We start from the raw sequence: 23,182 nt of genomic DNA on the forward strand, positions 1-23,182 counted from the left end.
TCATACTCATGCTTAATTCATATTCTTTGAGTACATTGTGTTGGTTTGGGTCATATAATCTTGCCTAACTCTTTTGCTCTTATCGACAAAAGCTTATATGAACCAAGCCCTTCAAAAACCTCACTCCATAATATACTCGAGGTGGTATTGTCATCAATCACCAAAAAGGGGGAGATTGAAAGCATCTAGGCCCCTAAGTTGATTTCGATGATTAATGTCAATATAAGATTACTATGACTAACGTGTATTTTGTAGAGGCAATTAAATTAGGTCATGGTAATGGAGGTCGATTGGGCAATTGAGGTTGTCATGCCCCTATGATGGAAATCATTTCGGTTTTCAAAGGATGGACGACAAGGTTAAGGATGACTAGTTCTAAGTGTCGATTGAAGTTGGAGAGACACTTAGAGTAGTTTAGGACTTTGTTTTTCCTTTGGCCGTACTATGAAGGGGGGTATGAATGGGTAGCTTGACCTAGTTGAGTCTAGTGAGTTAGGTGTGGTGCACACTTGTTAAAACTAGCTCTAGGTAGCTCCTATGAATGCCTAAAATCCTTTGGAGCAAACTTCATTCACATATGATCGAGAGTTGGAAGTGAATGGAGGGTCAAATACTGACTGGACGCTGGCTCCAGTACGACTGGACGCTGGCCGCAGGGTCCGGTCAGTTCATTTGACTATGATGATCAAGTCTGGTGTGACCGGACGCTGGAAGGTCGTGTGACCGGATGCTGAGGGCCAGCGTCCGGTTGACTCCAGTAAGGGTCCAGACTTGAGAAAGTGCGACCGGACGCGTCCGATCAGTGGTGACCAGACCCTGAGTATCCAGCGTCCGGTCGGTACTGACCGGACCCTGACAGCGTTCGGTCATCACTTGAAAACTGTTCGTGGGTTGAACTGACCGGAGCGTCCGGTCAAAACGATCGGAGCATCCGGTCACCCCGCAGAAGCTCATAACGGTTCGTTTTTCAGGCTGCCTTATAAATAGAAGCTCCACTCATGAGTGGAGTCACTTTTGCTCATTCCAACAGCTAAGAAACATGTTTGTGAGTGCCAAGAAGAGCAAGGTCCTAGTGAGGTGTTTGTGATTTGAAAATCCAAGAGTGAAACCTCATTAGTGAATCAAGAGTAGACAAGTGTGCATCCATCTTCTCATTAGGCTTCGCGTGGTCAAGTGAGAGTTCGTGCTTGTTACTCTTGGTGATCGCCATCACCTAGACAGCTTGGTGGTGATTGGGAGTTTGGTGTTCACCCGGCGGAGCTTGTGGGTGACCCAACTCAAGTTGTGAGCGGTTTTGGGTGATTCGCCGCGACGGAGTGTCGAAGAATCAACCCGTAGAGAGCACTTGATCCTTGCGCGGATCAAGGGGGAGCTACACCCTTGCACGGGTGCTCCAACGAGGACTAGTGGGGAGTGGCGACTCTCTGATACCTCGGCAAAACATCGCCGCGTTCCTTTCTCTCCCTATTTACTTTGAGCACTTACTTTGAGTATTTACTTTGAGCAATTCAATACTTGTTTTACATTCATAGAATTGCTATGTTAGAGTAAGTTTGGAACATAGGGTGCAAGTCTTTTGTGCATTGATTTGATAGAAACACTTTTCTAGGCATAAGGGGTTAATTGGGCTATCCGTAGGATTTGATTATTGCAAGAAAATTTAGAATTAGCCCAATTCACCCCCCCCTCTTAGGCATCTTGATCCTTTCAGCCCTTACCTTGCATATCTACCGGGGCTGACAGATCTGATTGGCCAAATAGGATTGTATGTACCATCTTGGGTTCGGCAGTTCTATGCTTCGCTCTACATTGATCCGCAGCACAACTTTATACACTTTGCATTCAGAGGCAGAGACTACAGGATGATGAGTCATAGGGCCAGGGAGATACTGAGGCTACAGGAGTAGCCTATCAGGTTACATGAGGTATGCTATGGACAGCAAGAGCCTCCCAGGCGTCCTCATGGTGATTTGGTGCCCCTACAGATCTTGTGCGCCTTTGCTTCAAGGAGCCCTTTGGTGAGGGGTCGAGGAGGAACCCCAGTGACCTTACTCCTACAGCTAAAGTTCTAGAGGCTATCATTAGGAGGACACTACTTCCTAGGATGGGATACAGAGAGGGTCTGACTCGCCTCTAGCTTTGGCTCCTCAATGCCCTGATGCAGCAGACAGTGTTCGATATTTGGGATCTTCTTCTGTCTGAGATGGAGGACACGATAGCTGAGGGCTTCAAGGGTCGCAGGCAGCTTCCATATGCACATTGGATCACATTCCTTATGCTCAAGGCTATGCATGTCAGGACACCAGAGATGGTTGCAGAGTACAGAGGTGCCACCATAGAGTTTCTAGCTTATAACATGGCACAGAGGATCAGGCATAGCACACCATAGGCACCCACTCAGCCTCACCATCATCCAGATATACTAGAGTCCACAGCTCAGTAGGACGAGATTATCAGAGGCATAGCCGCTACTGAGGAGGAGCAGCTTGAGGCTCAGGAGGATAGGAGCGAGTCTAGTGACAGTTCAGATAACGACTACCTGCCTATTCCTCATATGCCTCCATGCAGACATGATGCAGAGGCTGGTAGTTCCAGCTCAGCTCCACCTGCACCGCAGACGGACCCTGCTTTGATTGCTATTCTTGAGCGGATGCAGTAGGATCAGGCACGACAGGCTCAGGAGACTGCTGCCAACTTTGCACAGTTTCAGGCTCGTCAAGACGAGTTCCAGCGACAGCAGCAGGTCCTCTAGCAGCAGCAGCAGTAGATGCATCAGCAGCAGTTACTCATGCAGCAGCAGCTTATGGGATTTATGTAGCTTGTAGTAACAGCACTTGGGGCTCCACAGTCACAGCCTTCACCCTAGCTTGCTCAGCCTGCCACCACTACGACGACTCCAGCAGTACAGCCCAGTGGGCTTTAGAGTCAGGGACAGCCTCTAGCTCTGTTTGCTTCTCCCACAGTATAGGTGTCCTAGTGGTTATCCTCGCCAGTGGTAGCCCCACGGTTCACACCATATCAGACGGGCTTCACACCGGATCAGTCACCCTCGCTATTTGTACCTGACACGTTAGTCTCTAGGAGTCTTGGAGCATCTTTCAGTGAGTTGACAGGGATGCCTACACCGCCACATATGTGTGCCCCAGGTCCCTCTACAGCAGCTCCTATCACCGTGACTACTCAGAGGCTCCCTTCTTCTATCGCATCTTCAGATCCTACGATAGATATACCAGCAGCATCATAGGCAGCACCTGCCCTAGCTCAGACCCAGACCGCTTCAGAGACACTTCCAGCCATAGAGGGTCAGTCAGTACAGAGCTCAGGGTCAGATGATGATGGCGCCCAGTTCTAGCTTGCTCCTAGTACCTCAGCGCTCAGCTCATCCGCTATAGCCCCGCCAACTGACCCTTAGGTTTTGGTGTTTGACGCCAAAGGGGGAGAGGTTTTGAGTATGTAGACTCAGGGGGAGCAACTTTTAGGGGGAGTCTAGTTAGCTATTAGTCTATTATATACATTTGGAGTTTTATTTGTGTGATACACTATTACTATTATGCATTCGTGTGTTTACTTTCATGCATACTATTATATCTATGTGATAGTGATATCTACATGATTGTGATATATGACATGTGTGCTCTCTACTTTGAATTCATTGATATGTCATATCACTTGTATTATGCTCATTTGCTTTTGCTTCCGCGTTTATACTCCGGTGCAAATGAGCTTTATTACTTGTACTCATCCTTATTTTATATCCTTTGAGTACATTGTGTTGGCTTGGGTCATATAAGCTTGCTTAATTCTTTGGTTCTTATTGACAAAAGCTTATATGAACCAAGCATGTCAAAAACCTCACTCTTTCACATACTCGAGGTGGTATTGTCATCAATCACCAAAAATGGGAACATTGAAAGCATCTAGGCCTCTTGTTGGGTTTCGGTGATTAATGACAATACAAGATTATTATGACTAATGTGTGTTTTGCAGAGGCAATTAAGTTAGGTCATGGTAATGGAGATCAATTGGGCAATCAAGGTGGTCATGCCCCTACGATGGAAATCGTTTCGGTTTTCAAAGGATGGAGACAAGGTTAAGGATGACTAGTTCTAAGTGTCGATTAGAGTTGGAGAGACACTTAGAGTAGTTTAGGACTTTGTTTTTCCTTTGGCCGTACTATTAAGAGAGGTATGGACGGGTAGCTTGACCTAGATAAGTCTAGTGAGTTAGGTGTGGTGCACACTTGTTAAAACTAGCACTAGGTAGCTCTACAACAGCCCTATGATCCTATGGAGCAAACTTCATTCATATATGATCGAGAGTTGGAAGTGAATGGAGGGTCAAATGCTGACCGGACGCTGGCCGTAGGGTCCGGTCAGTTCATTTGATCAAGGAGATAGCGTCTGGCGTGACCGGACGCTGAGTGGTCAAGTGACCGAACGCTGCCGCGTTCGGTCGACTCCAGTAAGGTTCCAGAAGAGTGAATCTACGACCGGACACGTTCGATCAATACTGACCGGACCCTGAGGATCCAGCGTCCGGTCGAGTACAGTAAGCATCCAGTGAGGGTTTAATATGACCGGACGTGTCCGGTCAATGGTGATCGGACCCTGCCAGCATCCGGTCAACACTTAAACACTGGTGTGCATGTTGAACATGACCGAAGCGTCCGGTCAACATGACCAGAGCGTCCGGTCACCCCGCAGAGGCACATAACGGTTCGTTTTTCAGGCTGCCTTATAAATAGAAGCTCCACTCATGTGTGGAGTTACTTTTGCTCATTCCAACAGCTGAGAAACATGTTTGTGAGTGCCAAGAAGAGCAATGTCCTAGTGAGGTGATTGAGATTCGTGAATCCAAGAGAGTAGCCTTATTAGTGAATCAAGAATAGCAAAGTGTGCATCCACCGTTCTCATTAGGCTTCGAGTGGTCAAGTGAGAGTTCGTGCTTGTTACTCTTGGTGATCGCCATCACCTAGACGGCTTGGTGGTGATTGGGAGCTTAGTGATCACCCGGCGGAGCTTGTGGGTGACCCAACTCAAGTTGTGAGCGGTTTTGGGTGATTCACCGCGACGGAGTGTCGAAGAATCAACCCGTAGAGAGCACTTGATCCTTGCGCGGATCAAGGAGGAGCTACACCCTTGTGCGGGTGCTCCAACGAGGACTAGTGGGGAGTGGCGACTCTCCGATACCTCGGCAAAACATCGCCGTATTTCTCTCTCCCTATTTACTTTGAGCATTTACTTTAAGCAATTCAATACTTGTGTTTTATATTCATAGAATTGCCATGCTAGAGTAAGTTTATAACATAGGTTGCAAGTCCTTTATGCGTTAGATTGATAGAAACACTTTTCTAGGCACAAGGGGTTAATTGGGCTAACCGTAGGATTTAATTATTGCAAGAAAATTTAGAATTAGCCTAATTCACGCCCCTCCTCTTGGGCATCTTGATCCTTTCAGTGAGTTTGCCCTCGGCGTGAGCACGAGCACGCAGACACGGCCGTCCAGAGGCATGCGAAGGCAGGGGCGAGCGGGGAGCTGTGGGGAGACGGAGGCGGCGCGGGGAGGCCGGGGCCGACGAGGGACGCCGCTCAGGAGCCGTTGGGGGCGCCGCTTGGAAGCCGCTGGGGCCATCGGGGTCGCGGGGGCTGCCGGGATGGGCCACGTGGTGTCACAGAGAGACGCCGCTCGAAAGCCGCTGGTCGCGGGGCCGCCAGGCGCGAGCCACCAAGGTCGCTGTGTCCGTCGGGCGTGGGGGTGGACTGGCAGAGGATGTCGAGCCGCGGCGCACTTCCTGACGGTGGCGATGGAGATTGGGAAGGAGAGTGCGGCCACGTGATGAGGAGATAAGGTTGAAGGAGATGCGGTCATGCGGATGCGGTGAGACTACGTATGGCTACGACGGTGTGGGGGACCAGATAACGTTGAAAAAGAAAAGAAAAGAAAAAAGAAAAAAGAAAAAGAAAAGAGGTATTATGGATATTTCAAAACAGTCTAAAAACTGATTCAGCTCCATAACTGAATCTGCTCCACAAATAAAGCCATAACTGAAGCTGTTTTGGTCGAAATCGGAGCTCTACCAAACAGGCCCTTATCGTATATATATAGACTATTAAGGTACCAAGTCTAGAATTTCTTCAAACTATTGTGCCTTTTACCATATTATTATGGATGGAATATGATATACGAAAGAACATCAATCTCGATAAGAAAAGGTTAATCTAACCCGTTAGATACAAAGAAACACACCCACGATGCCCAAAAACACCAAACGCCTCTCCTATAGACATTTGTATACGGGAAGACTTCACATGCACCACAAAACTAAAACGCTTCAGCAACTGCGTTGCACTCTTACAAGCATCGCATGCCATTTGATCTTGATCACACCAAAAGCACCTCGGGAGGATGATCTGATAAGCATCCGTGCGTTTCACTGACAGCATCACCTGTTTTAGGCTGTCACCGGTTCCTGCACAAGACCAGCTATTATTCCTTTGCTCAACTGTCTCCCGAGCTTCTCTTGTATCCGATCCTTGATGGCAGTTTCCTGAAAACAGTAATTACAAGGTATCAGATTGACCTTGAATATTATGGACATTGAATTCTGATATCGTCTGTTACTTATCTAACTAGTTTAAAATTACATTTAGCAACACTTCACAATGTTACATTCTTATTAAAAAAATATACCATGTTGTGGCAGTGTTGCTCAAACTTCTCCAGGAAACCAGCAACCCATCGATCCGCATTAGCAAGCCATTCTTCATGATTCAAACCAGCAGTCTTTGCCACTGTTTGTAACTGCGAGATATAAGTAAAACTGATTACTTTAGTCTTCCATGCGATGGAAAGTAGTATGTCTAGTTCCTCGACAAGTAAAGATCAAGTGACGAATCTCAAATCAACAGTTACCTTTTCCTGATGCGCCTTCACAGTCTCCCGCAGTTTATTGATCTTCATATTAACTTGCAATTGTTTCTCCTAATGGAAAGAATAAGAGGAGGATATGTTATTCCACAAAAACTAATTATATTATATCCCTTCATTATGTGCCATCAGGGAAGTGTCTAACCTTGACATAGCTCACACCAAGATCCTTCCTCGAGTAGCCCCGTGCTAAATTCCTCATGACATACTGATTATAGTCCTTCAAGATCCTCATTATGAGATCTGAAGTAGAAACCCCGTCTGTCCTTTTTGTTTCCTTGAATTTTCCAATCTTTTTAACCTAACATATAGCCCAACAATACTTTCAGCGTGGAAAGCATACAGAAGATGTTTTTAACCTTAGCTATACGAAAGAAGACTTACAAATTCATAGACATCATTTGCTGCTCCGCTAGTATCAGCGTAACTGCAGTTACAAAGAAAGATATTGTAGTTAGTTGAGCAGACTAGGAAGAAAAGGGAACATCTGAAATAGGTGTTGTGCAGGTCACACGTACGGCAGCGCATCATGAGCAACATAGTCAATCTGATGCTTATCAATAAACTCCTGTGTGAGAACCCACGGTGCATCAGGAATGACCTCATCGACCCACCTAAAGCAGAAGTCAGCAGACAAATACATGAGCGGCTATATTTAATTTAATAAAATATAAAACATGAATGTTTAAAATCAGCACTTTGGGTGGGATTTTCGTTTTTGTTATTATGGCCAATACAAACCCCTCTTTTTTAAGGTCAAATGTTTTTTTCATGGTAACATAAAGTGGGTTTTCGTTTTTGTTATGGCCAATACAAACCCCTCTTTTTTAAGGACAACTGTTTTTTTTTCATGGTAACATATAAGTCATTACAAAAGACTAAACGAACTCAAAACAAACAACGCAAAAAAGCATGAGCAGAACTAGCATATGCAGATACTCTGGCAGTCCAGTCTGCTGAATAGAGGCTGAAATAACTAAATAGCGAAGGTATATGTTAGCATGAAAAAGAATTGAGTAGCTCCAGCTGAGAGCATAATTTGGTCAACCTCCATTCACAGCACGTAATTATACAGTATCCTCAATTTAGAGGATATGAAAAGAATGAGAAACCTAGGCTGCAAAAGGAGAGGTCTCCTCTGAGTCGTGAAGCAAAAAATGCCTCAGGCGCAAAAAAGGGAAAATACAACTAGACTTGTTGTGCTGTTAGATCTTGACATACGGATAGTAGAACAGGATGCATCTTGGTCAATTTTGGCAGCAAAGCAGGCACGATTTGATGAATACAGAATGCTCACAAATGCGTGCGCGCGCACACAACTATCACACGACACAACACAAGTAGGTCCCTACTAACAAATTGGGCATGCTAGGTAGGAACGACCCGTTTGCAGAGAACATGGTAATACTCCTACTGGACTGTCCATCATAATAATGAATAATAATAAGCGAGGAAATGAGAGGTTTGTTATCCTGAATCTGAATTAGCTAGCACTGTAATTGTATTGTAAAAGGGTGTGGTGTATATGTACTAACTTGCAGTGTCGCAGGGACTCGTATCGCTCTTCCTGGGTCATGACGGTCTTGCCCTTGTAGAGGTTGGTTAGCTCGTCGTTGCAGCATCCGACGAGGAGATAGGTGTTGGGGAACCTGCGAGCGAGGTGTCGCAAAACAACACGTCAGGATTAGCACTAGAAAATACATGCAGGCGGGCGTTACCGAAATTAATCAAGTGAAACGCGTAGGAGTGGATGGCACGCATAGAATCAAGTGCGCCCAGAATTGGAATCCAGATCCAGCCAGGTGGTGAGGTGATGGAGGAGGTTGAGAATTGAGATGTCCACTCCGGCGGAGCGGCGGAGTGGGTTTATCGGGCACGCGCATGGCGAGCAGTAGGAGAAACAAACAGGAGAAAGGGAGCGGCAAGCGCACCGCGGCGGCGGCGTCCAGGTCCAATCTGATCTGAGTCCCCGAGGCATCGGTATGGATGGATCTACTACTATGTAGACACCGATCGCTGTGCCATTGGGGGCGATCGATCTGCCGATGAAGAAAGGGAGGAGGAGGAGAAGAGAAGGGAGCGTACAGCATCTTGGCCTGCTCGAGGGCGCGGGCGTGGCCGAAGTGGAAGAGATCGAAGATGCCGTCGGCGTAGACGCGCACGGGGCGGTCGTCCTCGGCCTTCCTCTTGGTGGCAGCGGTGCCGGTGCTGGTGTCGGTGCCGCCGCTGAGGCCCGCGGAGGCAGCGAGCTTGGCGCCCTGCCGCTTCTTGGCATTGGAGACGCGCGCCATCTCTCCCTCCCCCCTCTCTCTCGCTGCTCGGCGACGGACGGTAACGAGTTCCGCAGGCTAAGGGGGTGGATAGCTGGCTGGTCCAAGACCAACTGCTCGTGCTCGGTTCGGCCCCCCTTCCGGCCTTCCCTCCCTGCTGGGGAAGGGAGGGCGAGGCCGCGTGCAGGCGCGCCAATAAAAAGGCATCCCAGCGCAGCAGCCCAGTGGTACCGGTACGCGTATGGTTTCGGTGCCCGCCGTATCAGGTTGAGGCTGACCTGACCGCCGAGTCCACACGTACTGTACTAGCAAGTCCGGCCCGGCGGGCCGCCCGACCAACCAAAACGGTGTGTGTGCACGCCTGGAGCACAAGGTGTGTGTAATCGCCGAGGACAGGCTGGGCATCCCGGCCGATCCCGCTGAAGCACAAGGGGGATGCCGACACGTACCACGCACCCGCGAGAGCACGTAGCAGCCATGGCTGCTTCTGTCGCGTGGCAGCATCGCACAACTTAACGTGTCTCCTGGGCTCCACCAACGGCACGTCAGCACGTGCGCCGCTCAAGAAGAGCGCTACCCGTGCCGCCGTGCGTAACATGATCCCACCTCAATTATAGACCTAATACTTCTACTACCCACCAGTGCTCAATTATAGACCTAATTAAACTCTCTTTTATCTTTTCGCCATGTTAACGAAAAAAAAAACATATGTGATAGAAAATAGGTAGTGCCGAGCATGCACAAGGACACATAAAAAGAACACGTGCCCTCAGAATTTGAGTTTTTGTCGCGCACCCTTTCATATATTCATGTTCTTTGTTAGCCCATGGTAATGTCGATCGAGACCATGTTTACCCCATTCACTTCAAAATCTTGGACATTTGAAACCCCGTTTATTTTTTTTCAGATATTAATATGCACACATTTAAGCATGCATGGGCGTCAAGCATACCCATGACCCTAGTTCACTACAATAACTTTTATATAACTAAATTATGAGAACATCGTAAACTAGTGCAGTGATAGTAAAACACAAGTGCAACCTACAGGTCCGCATAAAAAAAATACTACTCCATGTACTATTTTTAGTAAAATACGAGATTCGCTACCGGTTGCAATATGATATTGACTGCTTATGTGCTATTACCGTTAGTGGCACGTGCTAAATAGACAAGGTTAGTGGCCTTTTCTCGACCCCGTGGAAAAAATATATTCTATCTTTCTTCTATTAGTAATGTCTCGGAGAGGTCTTACCTTCAAAGATCAAGTTTTTTTATAACTAATTGTGTGTTTCATTTTATAAGCCACATAAACTGGAAAAATCGAAATTTATACAGTATATCACCTTTTAAAATCTGAATGTCATATGCTCCTCTGTAAATAAATAAAGAAATAAATAAAAACGCGTTGGTCGGGGTTAGGTGAGCTGCCTTCTCCTGCTGATGCTCATTCCTTCCCCGCACGGGCAGGTCGGCTGGTTGATTTGTCCGTCTTACTAATGGCTAGTGCGTGCCCAGCATCCCTGCCCGCCAAATAAAATTACGACTACATAGGAGTATCATACAAAGGTTTTGTTCGACTTACTCCATATTCGACTTCTTCTTTTTAGCCAGGACTGTATTTTTCTCTCACAATAATTCAACCAGAACAGTATTTTTTAGCTAGTTTCGATCAAATTTTAGACCAGCGAACGGAACCCAAGACTAAAGGGGTCGTCGTCAGATCAGATAGCAAAGCCAGCGTCCCAGCGACCAACCAACACCTGCCGCCTCTGCTCGTCCGGCTTCTTGCAGTTCCAGTTCCAGCGGCAGCACAGCACATTCCTGATCATCGAGCGCATATTCCTTCAGGTTTTCACTGCTTCCACGCTACTACCACGTCACCTCGAGAATATCTTATCATGCGTGTCTTGCACCAACGAATTAACCCAGGCCATGTTTAGATTGCAAAAAATTGCAACTCGATGAATAGTAGCGCTTTCGTCTTATTTGGTAAATATTATCCAATCGTAGACCAACTAAGCTCAAAAGATTCATCTCGTGATTTTCAACTAAACTGTGCAATTAGTTATTTTTTTACCTACATTTAATGTTCCATACAAGCGGCTAAAAATTGATGTGATGGAGAAAGAGTGAAAAAACTTAAAATTTGGAGGTGATCTAAACAAGGCCCAGGAAACATTCCATTCCTCGTAGACGACGTATGCGCAAGGAATATTTTATTTTGAAGGCAATATATACAGTTACTCAGTTAGGATTTAACCACTGTAGTTCTCCGGAAATGTCAAAGATAAAGCCATATATAGGACCAACATAGCGTGAAACCGTTTTTTGAAATATGAACTGTAATTTTTTTTTGAACGAAATATGAAATGTAATTTGGCTACCTTCGTTTCAGATTGCAGGAAAATTTGACCTTTGCTTGGTATTCTTGAACGGAAGGAACAAAGAGAAAAGAAGAAGATAAAACATCTTCCTCACCCACTTAGAATTTATAGCTTAATAACAAGCAAACTAATCCAAAAGGTCATTGTTCATCTATATGGGTGCCCTAAGCACCTAACCGTGATCCAGAAGACCTATTCTATTCAGGCCACGGCAGCTTAAAATAAAGCTGGAAATCGCTGGCGCAGCCTGACCGAGATCCTGCTTGGCTGGCCTGCAGTTACATTACAGCCTCGAATGGCGCATGGAATTGGACTCGGAATAACTTGTTGGACCAGCAACAGTGCTAGCTGCAAGAGAGTCCTTGAGAAGCCTCCTGAGAACCTTTCCAGCCGGCGACTTGGGGATCGACTCCACGAACACCACCTTCCGCACCTTCTTATAGGGGGACACCTACACCATCACCAACTTGAGTAGGAAAAAAAAAGCTCTACTTCATGCCAGTGATTCGATTCCAATCCCATCAGTCTAGGTATCAGGATGTATCTGACTGAGAATAACGTGACACAATCAACTACAGACTACAGGTTTACATTACAGTATATCAAATACATTCATGGTGACCTTACTTGACAAAGTCAGGAACAGACAGATTGTTTGACGCTAGCTAGTTTTTCTCTGCAACTCTCTCACACTCTCTCTGAAAAGATCTCAAGGGGGTTTTTTTTTCTCGCCCACCACTGAGCTTTGCGCAGCCAGAGTATATCATTGTTATTCTTGAAGGAAACGATCGAGTCAACAATGGGACGAGTGCATGCCAGCCTGATGTGTTAGCACTAGCTGACGTGTAAATTGCACAATTCCTTATGTTTCAAAAAAAAAATTGCACAATTCTTTGGAATATAAGAAAGCTACCCCAGGATCGATTCTATCAGGGAAACGAAGATATGGGGGTGCCAATGCCAAACCATCTGACTCACTCGCGGTACCAGTTAGTTACACATTGCCATCCCTACAGATGGTGCTGCTACCCTGAGAGTGATCGAGAGCGCAGCGCATGCATGATGCATGCCCGTGGCAGTCTCTAGAAAGAACAGAGACAGCACTGGTGTACAGGTGGGGAGCATGCACAGCAACCACAAACCACCACCCAACCTCAATCTTCAAACTTGCTAATATACTTGCCTCATTTTAGTTACTAGTCCTTTTTGGGTCAAAGCAACACGTATCTGTATGTACTTAGATTTATTACACTGCTTGCCCAAAATTTGATAGCTAGGAAAGGGACGTGTTATGTATACTGCGACAACATGGCAAGTTGAAGCAGAAAGAACAGGGTGTTTAGTATTTTCCTTACCTGCTTGGCCACATACTCCATCACTTGCGTGCATGAAAGGCCACTTCCAGATTTCCTCACCACGAAGGCAACTGGTATCTCTCCAGCTTCTTCATCCTCAGTACTATCAGTCGAACCATAAGATTCTAAGGACTAGGCTAAAGCACAGGGCAAAATATGAAGTACACATCAGGAACTAGCTACGTTAAAACTCACGATGTCACAGCCACATCAACAATTCCAGGATGTTCGATCAAAATTGCTTCCAAGTCAGCTGGAGCTATCTGACAGTCAGAAAAAAAAAATGGAAAAACAGTTTGTTACTAGAACAAAGCTTTTTCTCACGCAATATATACAATAATAAAAAGGGGAAATTGGCTGACGGACACCCACAGTGGTGGTCGTTTGCTGGCGGATACCCAAAGTGGAGCTGTATACTAGAAGACACTCTGGTTTGTTGTAATTATGCCATAGGACACCGTGGGTCGGTTTCGACCGGTTGAGGAGAGAGAAAAAATCAGTTTGGACATCCGGTGCTCCTGAGCCACGTTTGGGTCTGGTTGGACCAGCTAATACCGACCCGAGCCTGGTAGACGTCCAGGTCCAGCTCGCGGAGCGCCGTCATCAGCCGCGCCGACGGGTGGTTGCGCTTGTGGCACTGCACGCGGATCATGGCCTCCAGACCCAGGATCTTGGCGTCGATCTCCACCGTGTGGCAGCGTGGCCCGCCGTCGTGTCCGCCGAGCCCAGCGGCGTGCGGGGGTGGCCGCGCGTCGCGCTCCTTCTTGAGCGCCTCGACCTGGGCCTGCAGCGTCTCCTTATCGGACTCCAGCGACGTCAGCTTGCCGCGGAGCTCGTTGATGTAGGAGATGGCGTCGCCGAGCAACGACGCCTTGTCCATCTTGGACACGTTGGGCACCACGGCGCGCAGCGCGTAGAAGCGCTGGTTCAGCTTCTCTCGCCGCTGCCGCTCCGCCTCCACGTGGTTCAGCCGCTCCTCGCGCCCGTTCGCCGGCTTCCGCCTGCGCTTTCGCGGCCGCTTCTCTGCCTCCGGTGGCGCGCCACGACGCGGCTGCTCTCCACCTCGCGCACAGACGCGTCCAGGTCCGAGTGGTCGGACTCCGACTTGGCCGGCGCGCCCGTGCCCGTCGACGGCCGCGTAGTGGGCGCCGACGAGAAGGACAGCATGCCCTCGTTCGCCGTCGCCGCCGGGTGGTGGTTGATGTTGCTCGGCCGGGAGGTCGCCGCCAAGGAAGAAGGGTTGGACGCAAAGTCGGAGAAATTGAGCTCCCGGCGGAACGGGCCCTGGTGAGCCTGATTCCGGTGCTAGTGCTGCCGCTGCGGTGCAGCGGCCGGCGCCGGCGGGGGTGGCGGCGCGTGCACGGATGGACTAGGGCGTGCTCGCGTTCTCAAAATGGATTTGTGGCGGAGGCGGCGGCGGCGGCTTGGAGACGGAGATCTCGGCCGATGGGTGCGACAAGGAATCCTTGATGTCCATGACCGGCGTGTCGGTGAGCCATAGCACGGAGGGGTCCGTCTCCGCCTGGTCGACTCCGGCCGCGGGCTGCTGCTGCGACGGCGCCTGAGGCTGCACGGGCGGCCACGAGCCACTCCCTGCTCCGCCCCCGAAGAGCGAGCGGATCTTCGCTATGCTCTCAGCGGTCTGGAACACGACGTCGGTGGAGCGGAGCTCGAGCACCCCGGTGCCGACGGGGAAACAAACCATGGTGTAGAGGCCGAAGTTGTAGGCCTGGCGCGCGCGCTCGCACGGCGTGGAGGAGAGGCCAGAGGCGATCCAGGTGGGCTGGCCGGCGAAGAGCGCCTGCCCGGGGAGTCCCGTCCCGTTGAGAAACGACTGCATCATGGAGACGAGGAAGAACCACTCAGTGTCGGTGCCCTCCTCCTCGGGCGCGGCCGCGGCGCCGGAGATGAGGGAGTTGAGCTTGCGGAGCACGCGCTTGCGGTGCTCCTGCTCGGCCTGGGCGGCAGGCGTGAGCGGCCTCTGCTTGCACTGGTCGGCGGAGGCCATGAAGACGAGCCGGTTAACCAGACCAGTCTCGGGTCGGTTATTAACTGGTCCAACCAGACCCAAACGTGGCTCAGGGGCACCGGATGTCCAAACTGAATTTTTTTCTCTCCTCAACCGGTGGAAACTGGTCCGCGATGTCCTCTGGCATAATTACAACAAACCAAAGTGTCTTCTAGCATATAGCTCTACTTTGGGTGTCTGCCAGCAAACGACCACCACTGTGGGTGTCCGTCAGCCAATTTCCCCTAATAAAAATGGAGAAAATAGTGCACTTTAGCTGGGCCTGCTAAAGCAAGCCTGCATACCTGAAATCCTTTGTACTTGATCACCTCTTTCAAGCGGCCCACTATGTACAAGTACCCATCGAAATCGAAGTAAGCAATGTCACCAGTTCGCAGCCAGCCATCATTTATTGCACATGAAGTCTCATGATTCAAGTAACCTGTGAAGGAACGTTCTTCAGAATCCAAGCACATATGTGAAGTCTTATTAGGATTTCAGTCACCAGCTCTCCTACGTATTCGAGAAAAAGTCACCAGCTCATAGCAGAAATAACACAATCAGGCCAGTTAGTTTTATAGCAAATTAGCAATATTCCTACCGTTATCTTTGAATGAATTCTAAGCATCTGAATGCTATCTGACAATTAAACATCAGTTTAACAGAGTGTATGCAAAATGGCACTTCCTCCTTTCCAAATTGTAAGTCATCCTGACTTTTCTAAGTATATAGTTTTTGCTACGCACCTAGATATACATTATGTCTGGATACACAGTAAAAGCTATGTATTTAGAAAAGCCAGAATGACTTACAGTTTGAAATGGAGGGAGTACTACTTTTTTTTTTCTTGAACACGTAGGAGAGCTGCTTTCTTTGTATTATAGGGAAAGGAAAAGGTCCAAACTGTAATCAGGTGACAGAGTAGCACAGTTAAACTCATGAGACTGTACCTTTCATTATAGCTGGACCATGGAGCCAGAGCTCCCCACAAGAGCCTGGAGGCAGGCAGCAACCAGTTTCCACATGAACAATTCTTGCATGCATATTTGGAGCCAGGAGTCCTACCGAAGCATACTTCTTCTGCTTTGAAGTATTGAAGCCACGAGTTCCTACAGCAGCAGATTCTGTCATGCCATAACCCTGTGAACACATTACATCGCATGACAGTTAGTATGTTTTCAGTATGAGGTTTCTCTATTTTCTAATAAAACAAGCAGTCTTTATAAAGCATTTAATGAAGTTCTGCAGAAAGAGCAAAATTGCTGCTGTGACTCAGCAGCATCACAAGCACCATAGCCAAGAGAATCTCCTAGGACAGCAACAAAGTTGAAAAAGAACCATTGCCCCAACAGTTTTGTATGTACAGATTCCAGCCTGCCATTTCAGTTCTTCAACACATGAGCACCACTGAAAGATAGCGACATGTCAAGATGCAATTAGTGTCTTGAAGCTTTTATGCCAGATTGTCGGTACAAATTTCAGTAAGTACTAGCATCGTGTAAAAGATTATAAATTAAGCTAATTCTTTTTTTTTGACGAATGAACTTGAGCATGTATTTCATTAAAAAGAAAGGAAAGCGACCACATGCGCAGCTCAGTAGCGTGAAGACAGTGAGGTTTATTATACTTAAGAAATCGAAAAACAACCTACGGACTACGGCTAGTATCTAGATTACACATTGAAACCAGCTAGAGCAACAAGCAACCTCAACCTGTTGTATCCTACTTGAACCACAATCTGGCCTCATCATTGATCTTCAGTACCAAAGTGATAGTTCAACACTGAACCCCTCAAAGACTTGCCAGTTCCTTTCCTTCCAATGTAACCAAATCACTAGGAGCAAAAGGCAATCAAAACCATTGCACCCTGACTTATCAACCTGTTTCCTACTCTGAAACCAAGTAGCAAGTTTGCTATTGGAATCTGGCATCACGGCTTGCAGGCCTAGTGGCTGTAAGATTCATACTTCCCCGATAAAGGGGCACCAAGAAGTAGGCGATCTAGGGAGTCTCCACATGCTTGGATTTGCTGTAAATCTTTGTTGTTCTTGGATTTTTCTTCAAGAAAAAGGTAAAATCTTTTCCCTTTGCTAGTAGAAAGAGTAAAATCTTTGTAAAGCGCATTGCTAGACTCAATGGTAGACATCACCACGTGACCGTGACAGACTGATGGTCAATTGGGAAGGTCAAGTTGCCCATATTTGTGTGTATTCTTGCAGGGTTCAAAATTTCCCGAATTTCGTTAATTTCGGGGGTGTCCAAAAGAAAAACTTGAAATTTTGTATTACACTAAACATGTGTTTTATATAATTCTAGACTCATATTTTGTAATATTTATGTTGCATATTCTTCTACTTAATAGATGTGTAGTCATAAATCATGTGAGTATTTTGTTTAGAACTAAAAAGTTTAGAAAAATCATACTTTATGTTTAAGTCTCTAAAAAAATTTTGGTTGAATTTCGTGAAATTCGGTAATTTCGAGGGTGAGCGAAAAAATTGTAATACCAAAATTGAAGCCCTATATTCATGACTGGAATGGACCGACCTGGCCCCATGGCCTCAAGGACAATTTTTGGGGTTCATGGGTCAATATATTTTACCTAAAGGCCTATGGCCTCGCTAGTCTACTAGTAGCATGGGTTGGTCCAAATAACTGCTATCATAAGCCATGAATATTATCAATGCCTCTAAAAAAGATGAGATAAAAGATTAAAAAGTATCATGATAACACAGTAAGGCTGTTAGCAATGCATCAAATTAAATAAGTTTGCAAGTGAATGATGATTTTTATTTTATCTGTTTTCACTTTCAAAATATGATATTCCTCGATCTACCTCCATGTACAGACTTGCTTAAAAGTTATGACCAATCATGCTTGTTTGGAAAAATGAAGGATCAACAATTTTTTTTAAAAAAATGGATTGTATTATTGAGTGTGGCGATTGGATCTACCCATCTTACCCTATTGACCCATTTTAGACTTTGAGACTGATCCCTGTCGTCTATTGACCTTGCTTTGGTAGATCGGGTCAACTATCTAGTGGGTTGACCTGGTCCATTCCCATCCCTATGTGTATTAGTGTTACCTGGATACTTGTGTCCTAGTTTTTTTTTTCTTTTTGGCTAGCCAAATCAGAGAACCTACACCAGTTGAGTGGCATTTGGCATTGTGCAAAACTAAACTTGCTGAATCGAACCAGTGCCAGACTAAATATTTGCCATGTCCCCAAAAACCTTTTTCCTAGTGAGGTGACAGGTGATCTGGGCATCAGGTATGTTCAACTAGGAAGGTCAACTTAAAAATTCTAAACAAGGCATGGAATCATATTTTGAGTGTCCATTAGTGTTACCCATATACTAGTCTCCTTGTTTTAGTCAAACCAGGCACCATACACAAGTGTCGATTTCCAAGTGGCGTTTGCCATTATGCATAAGGACATGTGAGTCAAACACCTTACACCCGCCAACCCGCGTCGGTTTCCATATTTTAGCACGTCCTCAGGCATGCCCAAATAGGAAGGTTATCTTTAAAATTCTGAACAAGGCACATGATCATTTTGAGAGTGTGTTTGGTATAGGATTATGCAAATAGTGATTATGCGAATAGTGATTGTAGAATCTAGATTCTAGATTTAAAAGTGAGATATGTTTAAATCCCTGAATTCTAAACAATGATTATAAGTAGTAGGGTGGAGGTGGATAGTTAGATTCTCGTAATTTGGTAGTTGGATCCCCCCCCTAAAATCCACTTGTTTGCATCTCATTTTCATTCTCACAGTTTTTAGGAGAACCAAACAAGGCATAGTGTTACCTAGACATTCGTATCCACTTTTTTTTTTCTTTTGCCGAATCAGACAACCTACACCCACATCAGATTCCTAGTGGCGATTGACATTGTCCACAAAGAACTTGCTAAGTCAGGGTCTGTTTGGTTCTGCTGTGAAAAAAACTATAATGTGCTATGTGTTGTGAAAAAATTGCAAGCTGTTTGGTTACAACAATTATGAAACCTACCATCTCTCTTTTATCTCCCTTGAAACATTTGTAAAACATCTCTCTATTTCTACTCATTTGGAAAAGTAGAAAGCTAAAAGCCAAAAACAAGATCCAAGGTGATATGAAAATTGTACTCCGCGAAAACAACTGTTTGCTTGACATTCTGTTTTTTGACAGCACAAACATTTTATACAAGCCAAACCAAACGCAGCCACAAACACCGTAAACGGGCACCTACTACACGGATACCTAAGGCTATCTCCAACAGCACAGACCCAAATTGGAGACCTATTCCATAGTTTGGGTCACGCACAGCAAAAGGGTCACGCACCCAAAACTCGCATTCTCCAACAGCCTACCCAAAAAGCCCGTCCCTCTTCCCTCAATCTCTCTCCCCCGCGCCGCCCGTTCCCGTTCCTCTCTCCCTCTCTACCCCGGCGCCGCCCGTCCCTCTCTACCCTCCCTTGTTGAGCACGGTGCCCCTCCCTCTCGGATCCGGCCGGCGGTGGCACCCCTCCCTCCCCTCCCTCCCGGATCCGGCGGTCGCGGGCGATGAGGACCCCAGATCCCCGCCGGCCACGCCCCGCTCCCCGCCTCGCCGCAGTACCCGCCGGCCGCGCCTCGAGGCGGACCTCGCCGCGCCGGCTCCTCGCCGCCCGTTCCTGTCCCTCTCTCCCTCTTTACCCCGGCACCGCCCGTCCCTCTCTCCCCTCCCTCCCAGATCCGGCCGGCGGCGGCACCCCTCCCTCCCGGATCCCGCGGTCGCGGGCGAGGACCCTGGATCCCCGCTCCCCGACGGTCGCGCCCTGCTCCCCGCCTCGACGCGGTACCCGCTGGCCGCGCCTCGAGGCGGACCTCGCCGCAGCGGTCCGCCTAGCTGCGCCCCGCTCCTACGGGCCCACCACTACGACGCCAGAAATTTGCGTCGGTCTCTCTCGACGACGCAAATTTGCGTTTCGGCAAGCCTCGTATGCAAAATGGGTGAGGTGTTTGGGTCTTCTGTTGGAGCGTTGTTTTGGGTAGACAAAACATTGTGAATGACCTATTTTACGTTTGGGTACGGTTTGCATGCCGACACTTGCACCACTGACTCCGACACCCGCACTCATGAGCATGTAACACCTGTGTCGAATATACACACTTGTCTTCAGCTAGTCGACACTTGTCTTCACCTATCTGCCACTATTAAAATATTGCATGGTTAACTGAACATGTTTTCTCCTATTAGAAGACTATTCAGATTTCAGAGCAGGGCATATATTTGAGTAGATGAAATTTTTTCTCCTATATAAAAATTGATTCCCAGATTTGTGCACACCTCTGTTCCGTACTCCAGTACCAAAGCAGAGTCGTCCCCATCAAGCATAAGCATAACCAACTTGGGCAAGGTAGGGCCGAACAAAAACAAACAAATGAAATGACTGTGGGTGGGGTAGGCACTAGGCAGGCACCTGAATGAAATCGACGTGGGGGAAAGCCTTGACAAAGTCGTCGATGAGCCCGCCACTGGACGGCGCTGCACCGGTGGACACCTGCACTAAGGATTCCAACGGCATTGCCGCTGGCTTGGTGGCGTGCACCAGCGCCGCCATGATGGGCGGAACGACCGGGAAGTGCGTGACCTTGAATCTGTGGATGGCCTTAACGGCGTCGGCCGCGTCGAACCTCTTCATGACGACCACCGTGGAACCGAGCGAGAGCAGGCCCACGGCGAAGAGCGAGAGTCCGTAGACGTGGAACATGGGCAGCGCCGCCAGGTAGACATTGTCACAAGCAGGTGTGGCGTACTGCGAGGCCTCGAAGCGCACGAAGAGCTCGACCGTGGCGATGAGGTTGCGGTGCGTGAGCACGACGCCCTTGCTCCGGCCGCCCGTCCCCGACGAGTAGAGGATGGCGGCCGCGTCGTCCTGGCCCACCGGAGGGGCCGGCAGTGGCTCGGAATCGAACAGCAGCAACTCGCGGAAGGGCGCGAACTCGGGGGCGCCGTCGTCCGCGAGGTGGAAGGCATCGGGGACGAGGACGACCGGGACGCGCAACGACGGGAGCTTCCCGACGTTGTCGGGCGTAGCGAACACGAGGGCGGGGCTGGTGTCCCGAACCCTGGCGATGATCTCGGCGGGGGCACTGGACGGGCTCATGGTGGTGGCGACGGACCCGGCGGCGAGGACGGCGAGGAACGCGACGGGGAAGGCGATGGAGTTGGGCAGGGCGAGGAGCACGACATCGCCCCCGCGGAGGCCCCGGCGGCGGCGGAGACCCGCCGCGAGGGCGGAGACGAGGCGGCGGAGGTCGGCGCGGGAGAGGGCCTCGGCGGTGGCGGCGTCGAGGAGGGCCGGGGCGTCGGGGCGGGCGGCGGGCAGGCGGGCGAAGATGTGCTGGACGAGGGAGAGGGAGGGGTCGGAGGGGAGAGCCACCGGAGGGTGCGTGCTGGCGTACACGCCGGTGGCGGCGCAGTAGAAGGTGGCGGCGGCATTGGCGGGTCCGGGGACCGCCACGGCGTCCTGCATTGTCACTGCAGATTTTGTGGCTCCCCTGGTCTTCTCGTGTCACTCTTGGACTCTTTACTACACTGGCTCTGGCCGGACGAGTATAAATACTGGAGTAGATGCGATTCGGCGGCTGCGATGCGATGCGATGCCACCCTCCACCTCCAGTGGATCAAGGCGACGGCGTCAAGCTTCGGGAAGCAAGCTGCGACTGCGAGCAATCGTTTGCTTCATGCAACAGATTTGTAATGCCAGGTTGCCAGCCAGCCAGCCGCGGCGTCCGAAAAGAGAAACCAGCACCAGCACCACATGATGGGCTGATCTGCCAACACATGATCTGCTTCACGTGTTGTTCATTCAACACGTTGCTCTAGCATGAGTTGTTGGTCCGAAAAGGAAAATAATTTCTTTTCAGAATTGCTAAACCTCAACAGATTGATTTGGCCTCTCTAATCAACTGATTTTTGGGCCTGATCTTACACGGACGGCTAGCAGGGGGCGCGGCCGACGAACAGGCGAGGCACGCGCAGTAAGCGAGGGCCGGCGAGGCAGCAAGTGCGGCCAGCCTCAGAGCTCGTGGCCCCGGCCATGGCAGGCGCGCGGCCCGGCGGGCGCGGCGCGGGGCCGGTGGCCGGCGACAAGGAGGGCCAACGGTCGGCTACGAGGAGGCCGACGAGGAGGGCCGCCCCCAGGCGGGATCACCGTTGCTGCTTCTTCTCCGGACTCTGTTTGCGTGCGCATTCGACAGAAGAGAAGGGAAGGAAAGTGCGCATGCGACGAAAGAAAGGGATAAGGTTGGGAGGTGGGTCCCACCACAATTTGGGAAAAAATGTTTTGAAATTTATGAAAAAATTGAAATATATTTCTCTGGTATCTGCAATTTATAAAAAAAATTGAAAGTATTTCTGAAAAATTTGGCATATATTTGTATTATCTCCAAATTACACCCGTGTTCAATAAATTACACCGAAGAAATTATTGCAAATCTAGTAATAAGACAATGTAAATATAGCTAGAAGACACTGCAAGTACATGGAAAAAATTCAGTTGACAGGAGGGACGAAAACAACTGAATGTCACCTAGACAAATCCTTTCTTTTTTTCATTACACAGTACAACTTGGACACACAGGTGTCTCACTGTTGATGGAAACATCGTCTGCCTCTAAAAGCACAACGTCATTAAATCATAGAATGTTCTCTACAGTACCGAAGCTCTTATAACCACTAGCCTACGCCACTTTCACCGAAGAAGAATAAGGGAAGCCCTGTTATCAGCCCTGTTATCCCACGCCACTCGCCACATAGGTTTCCTTTCAATTATATATTAAAAAATCACTTTGATATGCTACTCTCGGTCAGCAATCTGTTGATGCACGAATTTGGCTCGGGATACAAGCACAGGATAACCAAAATTGACATCTGAAATAGTTTGATTATTGGGTCAGTTTTTAACGTTCAACTAGATTGATGGATCAATTCAGCTTCTGTTAATTTTTAGCCAATTATTAGCTATAAAGATTGTTGCTAGAATCAGTTATACGAACCTACTTATTATACTACAAGTGCACAATGATATTTTATCTCTAGGTTCGAATAAGTAGGTTTGTATCCACGTAGGCCTCTAGACAAGGGCCGTTTGGAATAGAGGAAGATTTGAGGAAAAATGAAGGTTTCCATTCCACATGAAAGGAAAGCAATGGGCGCGTTTGGGACAAAGGAAATGGAGAGAAACTTTTTAGAGGAAAGGCAA

The 23,182-nt window shown here is 48.3% G+C and overlaps 2 protein-coding genes and 1 pseudogene across 3 annotated transcripts; all 3 read right to left on the reverse strand.

Moving 5' to 3' along the window:
- Positions 1-6,181: 6,181 nt before the first annotated feature.
- LOC136491881 (choline-phosphate cytidylyltransferase 2-like) lies at positions 6,182-9,362 on the reverse strand. Its single transcript, XM_066488092.1, has 8 exons — positions 9,013-9,362; positions 8,463-8,576; positions 7,446-7,541; positions 7,312-7,354; positions 7,073-7,228; positions 6,913-6,981; positions 6,691-6,801; positions 6,182-6,547 (listed from the first exon to the last, which is right to left on the reverse strand). The coding sequence occupies exons 1-8, from the start codon at positions 9,216-9,218 to the stop codon at positions 6,452-6,454; spliced, it is 891 nt and encodes a 296-aa protein (XP_066344189.1). The 5' UTR covers positions 9,219-9,362; the 3' UTR covers positions 6,182-6,451.
- Positions 9,363-11,645: 2,283 nt separating this feature from the next.
- LOC136491891 (4-coumarate--CoA ligase-like 3) lies at positions 11,646-21,483 on the reverse strand. Of its 2 annotated transcripts, XM_066488098.1 has the most exons (6): positions 20,396-21,483; positions 15,897-16,086; positions 15,252-15,388; positions 13,134-13,201; positions 12,939-13,041; positions 11,646-12,034 (listed from the first exon to the last, which is right to left on the reverse strand). In XM_066488098.1, exons 1-6 carry the CDS (start codon positions 21,449-21,451, stop codon positions 11,867-11,869), a joined length of 1,722 nt encoding a protein of 573 aa, XP_066344195.1. In that variant the 5' UTR covers positions 21,452-21,483; the 3' UTR covers positions 11,646-11,866. The 2 variants fall into 2 exon arrangements, with proteins under 2 accessions (XP_066344195.1, XP_066344201.1); XM_066488104.1 differs by lacking the exons at positions 11,646-12,034; positions 12,939-13,041; positions 13,134-13,201 and adding an exon at positions 13,206-13,240.
- On the reverse strand, positions 13,435-14,954 carry LOC136510534 (transcription factor MYC2-like; annotated as a pseudogene).
- Positions 21,484-23,182: the final 1,699 nt, after the last annotated feature.

Source organism: Miscanthus floridulus, chromosome 1, assembly GCF_019320115.1.
Source record: "Miscanthus floridulus cultivar M001 chromosome 1, ASM1932011v1, whole genome shotgun sequence".
Classification (NCBI taxonomy): Eukaryota; Viridiplantae; Streptophyta; class Magnoliopsida; order Poales; family Poaceae; genus Miscanthus; species Miscanthus floridulus.